Source organism: Megalobrama amblycephala, linkage group LG8, assembly GCF_018812025.1.
Source record: "Megalobrama amblycephala isolate DHTTF-2021 linkage group LG8, ASM1881202v1, whole genome shotgun sequence".
Lineage (NCBI taxonomy): Eukaryota > Metazoa > Chordata > Actinopteri > Cypriniformes > Xenocyprididae > Megalobrama > Megalobrama amblycephala.
In genome coordinates, this window is record NC_063051.1 from 24,710,947 (window position 1) to 24,727,549 (window position 16,603).

General features: G+C 38.3%; 1 protein-coding gene across 14 annotated transcripts in view; it reads left to right on the top strand.

Annotated features, from left to right (window-relative positions):
- The window catches only part of ptprfa (protein tyrosine phosphatase receptor type Fa), a 224,367-nt gene that overhangs the window by 173,622 nt on the left and 34,142 nt on the right, over positions 1 to 16,603 (top strand). For all 14 annotated transcript variants that reach the window (XM_048200180.1, XM_048200182.1, XM_048200181.1 and 11 more), the window contains 6 exons: positions 5,835 to 5,952; positions 9,260 to 9,841; positions 11,937 to 12,034; positions 12,127 to 12,383; positions 14,379 to 14,460; positions 15,962 to 16,177. In XM_048200180.1, the coding sequence (XP_048056137.1) occupies positions 5,835 to 5,952; positions 9,260 to 9,841; positions 11,937 to 12,034; positions 12,127 to 12,383; positions 14,379 to 14,460; positions 15,962 to 16,177 (1,353 nt within the window). The remainder of the gene's footprint in view (positions 1 to 5,834; positions 5,953 to 9,259; positions 9,842 to 11,936; positions 12,035 to 12,126; positions 12,384 to 14,378; positions 14,461 to 15,961; positions 16,178 to 16,603) is intronic.

Below are 16,603 nucleotides of genomic sequence, written 5' to 3' on the forward strand. Positions count from 1 at the left end.
AAAAAGGAAGAAGAAAACTTCCCATATCTTTTGTTGTTGACATCCCATATACTACATTAAACAAGTAGTGATGTTGTAATTATTTACCGTATGTTTAAATAAATCTGTCATGAAAACATTTTTTTTTGACAGCCACCACGAACTGAAGCAGAAACATAATTATATAATCAGAAAGTTGATAAAAAAATTAGAGATATTTTCCATAATCAAAATTGATCCGAAATATTTCCAAATGAACAGGTATAGAATCAATTTGAATTGAATCAAACTGTGAAACCTCTGTCAATACCCCTATTAATGACCACATTGTTTTATTAGTTTTGCATGCTATTCTATTAATGATTATGTTTTAAGTTTTTTTAATGAAAGTTTATTTAATTTATTTATGAGGAAGTTCTAACAAAAGCTTTGCCACCCCATCTGCCAGCCCAGAATTATCACAGAATAAAATATAAATGTTAGCCGTATTTCAAGTACTGCTTTCCAGCAGCGGCGCTCAATGTGATGACATAAAAAAGACATAATTTCAGGAAAACACATCTTTCAGTAAACTGTGCATGATGGTTGCACGCGCAGCGTGCCCAGTGTAGTCAGCTTCATTAACAAATGACTCTTATGAACCGGTTCTTTGTGAGTCAGTATATCTGAGATTCATTTTGTAATTTTTTGGCGAGCTGATTCTCCGACCACCCGCTCCACTTTCATCATGGATAAAGGTTTTTTGCCATCCAACGAAACAATAACATGAAATCAATAAGATCCCGATCACAGAAACTAATAGCAGAGTTAGGTAAGAATCTACATTTTATTTTTTCCTCGATTGCTAACGTTATGAGTTATTCAGTTGGCCCAATTTCCCAAACCATCAGTTCTCAAAACAAAGACACATTTCTGAAAACGTTTAACATTGACAGCATTGACCTGCAAAATAATTCCTGAATCCCAATAAGATAAGGTTTTTGTTACAGTGTTAAATGGATTGATCTCACTAGTGTTCACTGGGCAGTGCAGTAGTCTGTGTATTTGTTAAGTTTTGTGTGTCATCTGATGTCAAAGTTTGATTTTGTCAGAAGAGAATAGGTTTTTGACTAGAAGTTTGAGGTTTGTGTGATAAGCTCAGGGTGGTTGCAGGCTCTTGCAATGCAGTTGCTGGGGTGTTGCTAATATGTGGTTGATAGGGTATTCTGGGTGAACACACAGACTTTCCAACCTCTGTTAATAACAGAAACTCAAAAACTGTTTGCAAAACTGTGAAAATTCAAAAACATTTGTTGTGCTTTAACTTGCACTAAAACATGTGATTTATACCATTGAAGTAGCCTATGTAATATTAATAAAACTGCTCATCTCCTTCAGTGATACAAGCTCAGACTCATTTAGAATCTGTTGATGTTTTTCATTTAGTGTCTTGACTTGGTGCCATGATGGATATTGAAATCTTGTTATTTATTTTTAATTTTAAACAGTATAGATTGTGTATGTCATGCCATAAATCTCCAAAAACTATGCATGGGTGCTTGCTTTGGCACCCCTCATAGACCTCATGCCACCCCTTTGCGTCCCTATAAAGAATTTTCTTGATCCGCTCCTGCCCTCTATTGAAAGACTATTCACCTCAATCTGTGATGCTTCAAAATGTTGTTGGTTCTTCCGTGACCAAATTTTAATGCATTATGTACGTTCACTGACCAATGTTTATATGTTCATCATATAAAGCAATCATGTCTCTTCAGAAGACTAAACTGCTTGATCCATATGTATTCATTTTATGATCTCTTGATGAGTTTGAGTTTATAGAGCAAATAGGCTTTCAGTTGAGGTACAGAAATCTTTCAGATTTCATTAAAAGATCTTCATTTGTGTTCTGAATATTAACAGAAGTCATACAGGTTTCGAACAACATGAGAGTGAATAAATGATGGGAGAATTTTCATTTTTGAGTGAACTAACCTTTTAAAATGTGTTGGTAAGAAGCTGTGGGACTCTGCCAGAGCACCAGCTTGTCTCCTGATGCTGGCAGCCTGCATCCCTCTTCCTGTGCCCTACATATTAATAGAGGTTCTTGTTCAACTGTCATGTGCAGCTATGCCCTGTTAAACCTCTCTGTCTGTATGTGGGTCTGTCTGTGCCTCCCTGTGCAGCCCTTTCCATCCCTCCATCTCTCTGTTTCCTTTTCTTCTTTATTAATGAGTCGTGACAGTGATATCACTCTAAACAGATAAAGAGGCGTCTCTCTCAATGGTGGTCGGCTCTAGTAAACTCTGTGTTGCCACAGGCAGCCTATCCATCATGCCTTAATGTGAAATGTTGAAGTCTTCCCACTTTTCAGGACCCAATGACTCTCCCAAACACATGCCAGAGATAAGACAGACTACTCAAAACAAGAAAATAAAGCAAGAGAGATGGACCCCTGCCACGCTGCAGCTTTTAACTAGCCTTTAAATGCTTTAGATGATTCACATGTTCACATTTTCTTCTGATCTCTTGCTAGAGAGTCTGGAATTGTACGGCTAGCTGTGAAGTAATAATTAAAGTCAATGTGAAACTCTGTTTGCAACCTGCCTTGTTTTTCTTCTGCACAGTGATACATTTCCAAGAGAAACTTGATTTTCAAAGGAGAGAAAATGGGTAGGATGCCATTTTATCCATCTGGATTGTGAAAAGTGTGAATTACATGTATTAAAGGATTAGTTTACTTCTGAATGAAAATTTCATGATAATTTACTCACCCCCATGTCATCCAAGATGTTCATGTCTTTCTTTCTTCAGTCAAAAAGGAATTAAGGTTTTTGAGGAAAACATTCCAGGATTCTTCTCCATATAGTGGACCTCAGTGGGGTTCACCAGGTGGAAGGTCCAAATTGCAGTTTCAGTGCGGCTTTAAAGGGGTCTACGCGATCCCAGGCGAAGAATAAGGGTCTTGTCTAGTAAAACGATTGTTTTTTTGTTTTGTTTTTTAAATAAAAATGTACATAATTTTTAACCACAAATGCTTGCCTTGCACTGCTCTGCAATACGCCACGCATTACATTGAAAGATCATGTGTGATGTAGGCGGAAGTACCACAGTAGAGCGAAAAACTTAATCTAATTTCCACCTTCAAAATCATCTGATATCATTGTTTTACCCTTTTTTTTCCCTTTTTTTTTGTAAAGGCCGTTAGGCTTAATCTTTGTTCACTTTGTAGACACTGGATCGGTACTTCCGCCTACGTCACACATGAACGTGATTACATCATGCGAGCGGATCGCAGAGTTGGTGCAAGATGAGCATTTGTGGTTAAAAAGTATATAAATTTATATTTTTTTAGAAAATGACTGATCGTTTCATTTGACAAGACCCTTATTCCTCGTGTGGGATCGTGTAGAGCCCTTTGAAGCTGCACTGAAACTGCAATTTGGAGTCCACTATATGGAGAAAAATCCTGGAATATTTTCCTCAAAAACTTTAATTCTTTTCAGCTGAAGAAAGAAAGACATGAACATCTTGGATGACATGGGGGTGAGGAAATTATCAGGAAATTTTCATTCAGAAGTGAATGAATCCTTTAATAAAATTTTAAATCTTTAAAAGGCGGTTTTGATTTCATATTGACTTTAAGAATATATTTTGTTTACAGTAACACTGTGTCTACACTGGATGCGAGCAACGCGACAAAAGACAATAGATCCCATTATAATCAGCGATATTGTCTACACTGGATGCAGCGCGACACGAGCGACAAATCTCTGACAGTAAACTGATGCCTCGTTCTATTTATGACGTATTGATGTGAAGGACAAATGCTTTGCAATGGATGCTCTGTTGTGTCCAGTGTAGACAGCTTTTAGCTGTTGCGACGCAAGCGACAATGGTCACGTCCAGTGTAGACACCTGTTAAGGCCTGTTCACACCGGGACGAATATCACGCGCGATTTTCGTCGACGTTTAACGCCTCGTGACTAAACAACGGGCGCCAATGTGAGTGTGCACACCAACGCGAAAAACGCGAGGCGTAAAAGCGTCATTTTTAAAAAAACGCCTCGGGTTCGTTTTTTTGGTTTGGCGCGCCGCGTTAAAAACTGGCCGACCAATGAGATTGGCGCTTTTGTTCACGTGCCTGGAGCTGCTGAAGTTACAGTAAAACACGACTTGGTGGCGCTCAAGCACAAAACGGTCTTGCCGAGCACACAAGACGACGAAGAGAAAGTAAGTAGACGAGGAAGACCCCTACCGTTCACTTGCACTACTGTCATTGTGACTTATTTGCACTACCGTTTCTGACTATATATATATATATATATATATATATATAATGTAGGCCTATGCCATTTTATATATGCATTTTTTTTTATCTTCTTTAACTTTATTAATATCATATGTTTATTTGCACTACCGTTAAGCACAAGCGCCACATACTGTCAGGGAGTGAATTTGCACTTTCACTCGGCGCATCGCCGGTGAAAATCGCTTGGGTGTGAACACAAAAAACGTCTCGAAAAATGCTGACGATAAACGCGTGCGATATTCGTCCCGGTGTGTACAGGCCTTTAGAGAAAGAGGTTTTTGTTTTGTTTTTTTAATGAGGATAACATGGGCTGTTTGTGTACGTCTTTCAGCTGGTCTGTTTACAAGGAGTCATAGTTTTATCATGAAAAGCATATGCACAAGACATGGAGAAATTCATTCAGTCTTTAAGCATTTAACAATTTTAAAGACTGTAAGTCTGTATATATGTGAGCATGAACAGGTAGATTTTCTGTACTACAAACATCTAAGTATGTTACATGTTTTACTTGCACCATTTTTTTTTCTTTTTTCTTTTTTTGTGATACTAAAGTTTCCCATGAAAATGCAGACTGCAATATGTCACACGTCTATATGCGTTTTGGCAGCTGATTCGCGGCCTCCTGCTGTTCTTCCAGACACAAACAGCCTCCCCACACATGCATGGAAACAAAATCCTTGCATCAGTTTTCCCCATTTTTGCTCTGTTTTGGTTGAGATGACTATCTTTAGACACTCTGGTGGGTTTTTCTGTGCTTGTTTTATCAAATGTACCAGCTCAAGTCAGAGAAAACTAGATCTACAAGAATAGTGCTGGCAAACAGGCAGAACTGGTTGTGAAACGAATAAACTAGAATTATGACCTTCCAAAAATGATCTAGATCTCAGGGAATAAAAACAGATTCACATTAGGCACCAACCACATCACACATTCATCATGCTGTAATAATTTAGGCTTTAAAGGCACTTCCTCAGGCTCCTTCAGCCCTGCAGTGAATGAATGCAAAGGAAATATAGAAGAGCCTTTTATGCTTCAAAAATCCTGCATTGATTCTAATTGAAATCAGCTGGAAACATTCACTTTGCATGCAGAACGAGTGCGGTATGAAGAACAGGATTTGTCCATGATCCTTGACTTATAAAGACAAAAAAAAAAAAAGAGCAGCTCAATTCTGAAAGCATCTTACACCTTATTGACCACAAGAAAACACACACACACACACACACACATATATATATATATATATATATATATATATATATATATATATATATATATATATATATCATCATTTAAACCCCAGACAAAGTAAAACTCAACATTGTCTGGCTATAAAAGCATGATGTGACCGATAGGAAACTGAGAAGGTAGACTCAAAATTGAGACAAAGCTGCATTTCCTGACTGAATGCTTAAAGTTTAATGAAAACCTTGAAATGAACTTCAACAATATTAAACAGACTTGTCAGAAATGTGACAGCACACTGAACGATGAAAAAGGACCAACTGTACAGTATGTCTCTGCTTGCCATCAATTACCTGTCTCTCTCTCTTTGTTTCTCTCTCAGGAGGCCATCATCACCGGCCTGCTGGCTGAAACGACATATTCTGTTACTGTGGCGGCGTACACCACTAAAGGAGACGGAGCACGGAGCAAAGCCAAAATAGTGACCACAACTGGGGCAGGTGAGACTTGTTTTATTCGAGTCACAGTTTAAGAGTTCATTGAAAGTTTAGAGTTTGTGCATTTAGTATTTTCAGAGGTAAAAAGTTACACCACAAACCTCCAGGCCACGATGGCCTCACAGTAACCTCCACTATCACTATAGCACCCATTTCATCATCTGAACAATCTGGCTGAGGTATTGTAGATTAAATAGAAGTGGAAATTTATTCACATCATTCTTTTTCTAGGGTAAGAGGGGATTTATCCATGTAGTGCCTTACAGAATGAAATAGGGTGGCCATACTTTACACCAAAAACGGGCTGTGCAATATTAGTTGAAAAAAAATTGGCATATAATTTCTTCATTTTCAAACCAGTGGTTCTCAACCTTTTTTTCCCTGTGGGCCGCACTATGGTCCAAGTGCAAGTCTCAGGACTGCATATCATTTACATATGACGTCACAAATGAAAACCAATCAGATTTAATGTTATTGTATTAGCAGATAATATTATTATTATACCTAGATTTTGCACACACAGAAGAGGTGGTGTTTTGTGGTGGCATATACAGTATTTTATTTCTGTCACACTCTGCAAAATCAACAAATACTTTAAGAACTTTGAAGAAATTTTGTTTCACAGTGTGTTGAAATGACTAGCAGTGTGACTTCTTCATATCAAAGTGAAACTCTCTTGATCAATAAGTGAAGTTCCTAAACGTAATTTAGGGAGGAACGAGCCCATCTAATCTTCCAATCAATTCTACATTCTCTGACGATATCAAGCATTCTGTCACGTCGCAATCCCTCGCGCAGCATCCTCCAGCAGCCGCGGGTTCGCCAATGCGGTTATTTTTATCAATTTAAAATATAAGTACATCAAACAAACACATCGAATTCACATGTCTTTTGACATTGTAGGTTTTGCATACTTTACTACAGAGCAAACAAAGGCTGCCCATCTCACTCATTAACAGCAAACTGATTCTTCAATTCTTCTTACCGTAGCTGCTGATGTTACGACTCTTCTTGTTTGCAATGTGTTCCTTCATTGGTATGTTCTTCATTTTGTTTTTCACCTCTAATAACAAATTTGTCCATTTTGATCTCTAAATTTACAAAAATAATGTCTACTATTGGAATTCTGCCAAAGCGTGCGCTTGTAAATGTTCGTTAACTGAGTACTCAGTATATAGTAGGTCTGAAAATAATATATTATCACCAAAATGATTTTATATGACAAAAGACATTATAGTTCAAACTTATATTCTTTTAATCCATTTTAATTTAATTTAAAAATAAAAATAAATTGTGAAACTGAAATTTATTTTTTAAATACGGTCAGCATATTGTGGGCCGCATTTGTATTCGTGACAGGCCACAGGTTGAGAACCACTAAGTTAAACCATCAAACTTTTATTTTGGTGATTTGTGATATACATACACAGTGCTCAGCGTAAATGAGTACACCCCCTTTGAAAAGTAACATTTTAAACAATATCTCAATGAACACAAAAACAATTTCCAAAATGTTGACAAGACTAAGTTTTATCTAACATCTGTTTAACTCAAAATTAGGGTGATGCAAAAATGAGTACACCCCACTGAAAGTCTTTGGAGCAAAGCTAAATTTTAGACTACAAATGTCTAATTTAACAAGAATTCAACCACAGGTGTCCAGTAGACAGTTGACTATAAAAGGGTGTTAAAACCCTTTCCCAATTCATGCTGTCAGCAATGGCACCACATGGAAGAGAAATGTCACAAGACCTGAGAAAGAAAATAATTTCTTTACACCAGAAAGGTGAAGGCTACAAGAAGATCAGCAAAGCTTTACTTATCAGTCAGAATACTGTAGAAAAAGTGGTACAACAATTTAAAAAAGATGGAACTGCAACCATCTCACAGAGACGTCCAGGTCGTCCATATTTATATCAGTACAGGAGCGTCTTCTGATGAGAAGGGTGGAAGAAAATTGGCATGCAAGTTCACTGCAGTTATCTAAAGAAATAGAAAGCCAAACTGGGGTGACTATTTCCCATGACACAATACGGCGTACACTGCAGAGGAATGGCATGCATGGGTGCCGTCCATGAAAGAAGCCTCTTCTAAAGCCCAGGCACAAAAAATGCCCACATAGAGTTTGCCAAGGCCGATGCTGACAAAGATGAAGACTACTGGGACTCTGGAGTGATGAGACCAAGATAAATGTTTTTGGAACTGATGGCTTCAAAACTGTATGGTGTCGCAAAGGTGAGGAATACAAAGAAAAAATGCATGGTGCCTACAGTGAAACTGTAAATGGTGGTGAAATGGTGGTGGCAGTGTCTTTATGTGAGGCTGCATGAGTGCTGCTGGTGTCGGGGAGCTGCAATTCATTGATGGCATCATGAATTCACAGATGTACTGCTCTATACTGAAAGAGAAGATACTACCATCACTCCGTGCCCTTGGTCGTCGTGCACTTTTCCAACATGACAATGATCCTAAACATACACTGTTGGATTTCTGAAGAAGAACAGGGTGAAAGTGATTCAGTAGCCAAGTATGTATCCTGATCTGAACCCAATCGAACACCTATGGGGAAGAGACAAGTTGAGCATCACTCTCCATCCAGCATCCAGTCTCTAAAAGAGGTCATTCTTGAAGAATGGAAAAAGATAGATGTTGCAAAAATGTCGCCAACTTCCATGCCTAGAAGACTTGGTGCTGTCATTAAAAATCATAGAGGCCATACAAAGTACTAGTTTGTATTTGTTGTGGGGTGTACTCATTTTTGCATCACCCTAATTTGAGTAAAACTGAAAAATGTGTAATCTAAGTTATATTATTAACCTTACTTTCATGTTATAAGTTAAACAGATGTTATATTAAACTTGTCAACATTTTGGAAATGGTTTTTGTGTTCATTGAGATATTGTTTAAAATGTTACTTTTCAAAGGGGTGTACTCAATTACACTGAGCACTGCATATATATATATATATATATATATATATATATATATATATATATATATATATATATATTACTTGAATGACAAAAACACAATAAAATTAAAATTAAAAAATTAAAAATTAAATCTAACAATATTAACAAAAACTATAATAGAATATCAGTGATACTAAAATAACACTGTTTTCAGCATCTCAGAGTGGCTTGATTCAAAGTAAATTAACAAAACGAGTCTGACACTGAAACACTGTCATATCACAATATCTATTCTCATGCAGCCCTACACCAAAATACCTTAGTTACTGAAATAAAACTGTTTACTCAGTATTAACCATGACTGACAAAATGATATCTTGCATCTCTGTCACCTGTAGTTCCAGGCAAGCCCACCATGATCATTAGCACCACCATCGGGAACACAGCTCTGATCCAGTGGCAGCCCCCTAAAGAGATGGTGGGTGAACTGATGGGCTACAGACTCCGCTACAAGCGTGAAGAGGAGGAGACCTACACCACCCGTGACTTCAAACGCACCGACGACCACTTCACCGTCACTGGCCTGCACAAGGGCGCCACCTACATTTTCAAGCTCTGCGCCAAGAACCGCGCAGGCAATGGGGAGGAGTACAGCAAAGAGATCAGCACCCCGGACGACGTCCCCAGCAGCTACCCACAAAACCTCAGAGTGGTGGGCCTGACGACCACCACTACCAAACTGGCCTGGGAACCCCCACCTCTGCCCGAGAGGAACGGGAAAATCGTACGCTACGTGGTGGTGTACCGTGACATCAACAGCCATCAGAACCAGACCAACGGTACCACAGAGACGCAAATGACCATCCAGGGTCTGCAGCCGGACACCACCTATGACATCAGAGTGAGAGCGTTCACGGGGAAAGGAGGGGGTCCGATAAGCCCCAGCATTCAGAGCAGAACCATGTCTACCTCCATGCCTGGTGAGTTTTTTGTTTTGTTTTGTTTTGTTTTTTAGAGCTCTTATTGAAGTCCATTTTCGTTATCAGTTTTTGAACATCTGCGTTCATCCGCCAATGTAGATTTCTTGGATACTACTGAAAAAAAAAAAATATATATATATATATTTTATTTCAGTTAATGTTCGTTTTATGGTTTTAGTTTTAGTGAGTGTAGTTTTATCTCATTGCTGTTTGGAACACCAACATTACAGTGATCTCATCTGTGGTTTTTCCTTGCTAATGTTTGGTCCAATGAGATTCCACTGTGGGAGGAGCTACCCAGTGCAGTGTGATAAAAATAGAGCCAAGCGGCTGAGAAAATGCCTTGTCGCATGATGCTGTGGACAGTCTGTTAGGACAAAATCTTGAAGTAACTCGAACAATTTGATTTGATTTGACTCGAACGATTTGATTCAATGCTTTCAAATACTGATGGATAATGTCAGTTCCCACCCAAAAAGATTTTAAACTAAAAAAAGTATTCATTTTCTGTCGAAATTGTGTTACATTATGGAAGTAAAGTGTGATTGTCATATTATGTTCTTTGTTTTGCAACTAACTTTGTAAATAGATCCAGACAGTCATCACACTTGCCACCTCACATTTCTCTTTTTGTCAGTTTGTCTCATATACACATTCATTGAAAAACTCTCACACAGAGCAGATGGTTGGAGACGTATGGCTTGTGAACTGCAGTCACTGCAAAACTCCACATACGGCTCATCATATGCTAGAAACATTAAAGGGATACTTCACCTTCATGTATGACTTTCTTTCTTCCATGGAACATATGGACTACCTTTGTGTTATTTTTGGAGCTCAACAACATCCGTTCCCAATCCCTTCATTTCCTTTTGTGCTCCAGAATATTGTAATAAAAATTTTGAACTAGGCTTGTCATGATTATTAATACATTTTCAGATCATGGTTATTTGATGTTGTTAAGACCTTTGTTCATCTTCGGAACACAAATTAAGATATTTTTGATAAAATCCAATGGCTCAGTGAGGCCTCCATTGCCAGCAAGATAATGAACAGTTTCAATGCCCAGAAAGCTACTAAAGATATATTTAAAACAGTTCATGTGACTACAGTGGTTCAACCTTAATGCGACGATAATATTTTTTGTGCGCCAAAAAACAAAATAACGACTTTATTCAACAATATCTAGTGATGGGCGATTTCAAAACAGTGCTTCATGAATCTTCGTAGCTTTACGAATCTTTTGTTTCGAAGCATGTATCAAACTGCCAAAGTCACATGATTTCAGTAAACAAGGCTTCGTTATGTCTTAAGTATTTTAAAATTTCAGTGGTTCACCACGGGGGGGGGGGCGTGATTTCAACAGTTTGATACACACTACAAACCACTGATTCGAAACAAAAGATTTGTAAAGCTTCGAAGTTGTTTCTACATTAATTTGGAGAGTAACTCTGAAATTATTACAGTATAAAATTATTAAAAACTCCAATGTTTTAAATCACGATTAATCTCGATTAATTACAGAAATAAAGTGTAATTAATTCGTTTTTTTTTATAAATTGACAACTAATTATAATTATAATATATTCACAGCATTAAAGTAAACAGATGGACCTATTTATTCATGTTTCCCAGTAAAATATCTAAAAAATATATATATAATTATTAGGCTTACTGCACATTAATAGTGACACGAGCAAAACAGACAATTAAATCATTCACTGAAAATATTTGTGTGACAATTAATCATCATCACAAAAAATAATGACAGGATATTCATTTTTGGTGAACTATCCCTTTAAATTTGTCTGCTGAGATGGCGTCTCTTTCATTTCTCCGCATTCTGACTTCTCAGCTTCCCTATAGCATAAACCACATGCAGAGAGCAGATAGTAGGCTTTGATTTTTGATGTGTGGTTTGAGATGTAGGTGTTAAGATGTTATCATGAACAGCTGTCTCAAACCGCATGTTAATCAGCACAGTCTCTTTCCTCAGTGATGCGGTTCCTCTGCCGATCACTGAGCCGGTGTGGAAAGAGATGGGCTGAGGAGTCTGTGACATGCAGTAACTCTTTTATTCTCACCTTCTCTACAGAGTTCACTAAAAACTTTGGTGTGAAAGCTGTGATGAAGACCTCTGTCCTGCTCACATGGGAGGTGCCAGAAACCTACAAGTCCCAAGTGCCTTTCAAGGTGCCTTTTCCCTGTCATTCTGCAATAGAAAATGCAGTGTAAATTGAGTCTCATTGTGTGATTGAGTTAACCTGTGCTCCCCCTGCTGCCAGATCCTGTATAACCAGCAGAGCGTTGAGGTGCAGGGTGACCTGAAGAGGAAGTTGATCACACGGCTGCAGCCGGACACTGATTACTCCTTTGTGCTGATGAGCCGAGGGAACAGCGCTGGCGGACTTCAGCAGCAGGTCTCCATCCGCACCGCCCCAGACCTGTTCACCACCAAACCAACCCACCATAAACAAGACCCAGAGGAGGGCGGCAAACTCACCATCACACTGCCCAAAGTGCACAACAGCGCCCTCGTCAGGTCAGTCAAAGAAATGCCATAATAAAAATCGTCATTGAATATTGTGTAGCCATCAACACTTCTGTGGTCATGATAGGGTTGTAGGGGGTGTAAGATATTGACAAAAAAAGAAAAAAGAAAGAAATCTTGATAGTAATATATTTTTGTTGAAAATATATTTTTGTTGATATTAATAAAATAAAAATTATTATGTAGTCATATAGAATGGGGAAAAAACAGGTTTTCATTTTTTATCAAGTGTCTGAGGGAAGAGTAGCTGAGTTTTAGTACGGTATGTGACATTACTAGGCTATGAATACATAAATAAATTTATGAAATGAAGAAAAGCACTTTGTTCAACTGAAATACATTTACAACTCTGCACTCTGACCACTCTGCACCGTTTCAACACATATAGTGTTTATTTTTAGTGCTATTATCAACATGATACATCCATTGTAACTGCAGGAACAGCGCGCTGATGATGATTGATAGGTATTTTACCTGTAATTAAATCTGCAAAATAAATTCTGCTGCGGTCGAGATTACTGATTCCACAGGTTTCTATTTCGTCGCTTGTATCCACAGCAGTTTTTTTCGCTTCTTTTTTCACTTTTTTTGTTGTTTTTACTTCATTACATATGCCCCCCCCCAAAAAAACTTTTATATTTGTTTTTCTTTATAAAAATATCCAAATATTGTGGAAATGTCTCTTCATTTTCTCCCAGTGGGAATAAATGGGTTACTATGGAAAACAGCTTTTGTTTTCCCCTTGCAAAAAGATGCCCTCTGTTGATGATGACTAATCTTTGTTAGCAATGATCAGTAAAAGCAGAGTTCTTACACGATGTGCATCACATATAGGCTGCATTACGTGCTTTGACAATCATCAGAGAAAAAAATAATAAAAAAGTAGTGTTTACTTTTGCATTGAATGACTTTTGACACCAAAGCAAAAGCAACCATTTTCATTTCTGCCTGCAGTCTACAGCACTCGATCACAGTGCTTTTATTCCTCACTGTTTATCTTAAAACAACCCAAAGAGGATGTGTGTTGGCTCTCAAGGAAATGTTTGCTGGAGTCTCAGAGTTCAGCCAGTGCACATATGCAAGAATCCTGTTCCTCTTTGGGCAAATATTGGAGCGTTGTGCTTTAGCAAGACTCAGGCCAAGGTTAATACTCAAACACTTCCCATCCCTGCTCAGAGGAGTCATCTCACATGGGTTTAGTTCACTGCAGCGGGCTGGATTTGCCTTAATGCAGTGCAGTCTGAGCTGGCTGAACGCTGAAAATACCCACGCTGCCCGCAGGATCGGTTCTGACCAAAGACAGCTCAGAAGTCCTTTAATTAGAAATTACCAGACATACTTCCTCATCAAAGACAAAGCGAGATTGTTAGAGGCAGTTACATCAGACATTATAGACATCACACATATCAAACAATACTCTTGCTCAGTCCTGGCATGAGAGCGTGGGAATTACTCAGCCGTTAATCATGGGATTTAAGTGTTTGTTTTAGTCATTGTATGATCCACAGGCTGCACAGCTGTCACAAAATTGTTTAAAAATGCAATCAGTGGTCTAATGCCACTGTTTCATCACACTCGCAAACACACTAAACTAGAGTTGTGATGGTGAGGAAATTTTCCCACCGGTTAATCGACGTGTGACAACACCGGTAATATCACCGGGGGTTGGGGGTAGAGTCTTTTTGCACCTCGCTTTTAAATCACTAATTTGAAAATGAAAGTAAAATGTGCACGGCTGCACGGGCATTCATAACGGTGCAGAGAAGAGCAAGCATTTTCAGTAAATTCCTATGGAAGTTGAGCTTCAATAGGAATGGGAATTTTACAGATTTTAAAATTAAAAGGTGTGGGGGGGCGGTGCTGCGGTGATCAAGTGATGTAACCGGTGTTGCAGCTGGACACCAAACACCGTCATCACCAACTATTGCAGCAAGCCTAGATAGATAGATATTTCTATAATGAAACATGTGTATGTTTTCCTCTTAGGTGGTTTTATATAGCGGTGGTACCAGTAACTACATCAACTCTACGCCGCTGGGAAAACCCAGAGGATATGGATCTGGATGAGGTGAGTGTGTGTTTGTGATGATCACATACAAATAACATAAACATATATCTCACACTCTGTTACCTTATTCATGTTACCAGTCATACATGAGGTCTGTGATATATGGTGTTTTTCTCTGTGTTCCACAGTATGTTAGTATTTGTTGTTCCACTTGTTATTTTTCACCTCTTTTTACCTTCTCATTTTTTCTGCATCTCTGCTGCAGCTGTTGAGACACACAGGCATTTCGTTGGCTCTTAAAAAGCTTCTCTTGGCATTTTTGCTTTTTTGTTATTACTACTGAGCATTCGAGCTCCAACACGGTTCTGCTTTCTCATGAGTTTACTTGCTCTCAATAAACTATCGTCTGCAAAATAGGCAAAACTTTTCAGGTGCTGCCTACTGAATATCAAAACACAGCGGCGCTGTAAAAATCACACTGGTGTCACCAGTGTTTTGAAACGGCCTGTTTTCACACAGCCATTCTCCCCTGAGTTGCCCCTTATTTATGAGCGTTGCCGAGTCAAATGAGAGGTGTATTATTGTATCCCGTGTTGTGCTGGTGTTTATCACTGCACTGATATTATACCCGCTGTCCCGCTGCAGTCCTCATTCTCTTTGCCGCTAGACCCCATTTGTTCAGCTGCAATCCTGTGGCCTTGGATTTGATTCAGTCTCGACCAAATGTGCTTTACTAAAGAAGCAGCAGTCTGTTGGTTATTATGTTAGTAGAGAGAGAAACAGAGGAAGTGGTCTATAAAGAGTCAGATGAAGCAATTGGAGACAGTGTGTATGTCATTTTGAATTAATGATGCCTCTGACTGAAGCACCTGAGGCTGATACCCGACCTCTGACCTCTGGGTCACAGTCCAGCTGTTTCATGGACTGAAAGTGCCAATCAGAAAAGACCTAAAGTAGTGCTGGCCATATATATATATATATATATATATATATATATATATATATATACACTACCGTTCAAAAGTTTGGGGTTGGTAAGATTTTTTCATATTTTTGAAAAGTCTCTTTTGCTCACCAGAGCTGCATTTATTTGATCATTTATTTGCTTTTTTAGTGGAAACAGTGATACTTTTTCAGGATTCTTTGATGAATAAAAAGTTCACAAGAACAGCATTTATTTGAAATAGAAATCTTTTGTAACATTATACATGTCTGTCGCTTGATTAAATGAATGCATCCTTGCTAAAAATTTTGAACGTTGGTGTACATGCGTGTATATATATTTTGCAATTATTTTGCAATTATTTAAAAATTAAGCTAATGTGATTTTTATTTAGTGCTTTTAATTTAATCTATTTTAATCATTTTAGTATCAATCTTATTTCTGTTCATTTAGTGAGAAATTAATATCATCTAGTCCTAAAACTTGTATAAGAGGGTATATGAACATTCATGTCAGTGGTTTTATGCATGTGGGTGTTTTTTTCCCCAATGCATTGTCATCGTTTGTTTGTCACTTTACTAATGTGTTTCATGTGATGTGTTCTTTGTGATTTATCAGCTTTTGGGGAGTAATGGAGACTCAGATGTGAATAAGAGGAGAAGGAGACAAACTCAGGACTTTCTGCGGCCTTACATCGCTGCCAAGTTGGAGTATCTTCCAGAAACCTTTGTGTTAGGAGACGAGAAAACTTACAATGGCTTCTATAACAAACCTCTACCTGGACAGCAGCAGTACCGCACGTTTATACTGGCAGCACTGAAAGACCGGGACTCAGTGAGTCACACACATACACACACACACAATGTTTGTTTCAATATATTAGTGAGGACATTGCTTAGACTTCCATTGATTTGATATCTGGTTAATGCTATTTTCTATCGCCTAGCCCAACCCCAAACCCTAATCCTACCTTTGTACGTTTTGGCCAATTTATAAGCCTTTTTAACTAGTGAGAACCAGTAAAATGTCCTCACTAGTTGGTTGTCATAATATTTCACAATATAAGTGAGGACATTTGGCCCTCACAATTATAGCCAAACCTGTACACACACACACAGGTGATCCCTGTGGCCAGTTGCATAAACACAGTCATTATGTTAAGAACTAGTCTGACCAACTAGCAGTTAAGATAAAGTGAATGAGAGGGGATGCGAAATATAGAGGAGAGAAGAAAAAAAGAGGAGAGGATCTTGTGAAAAG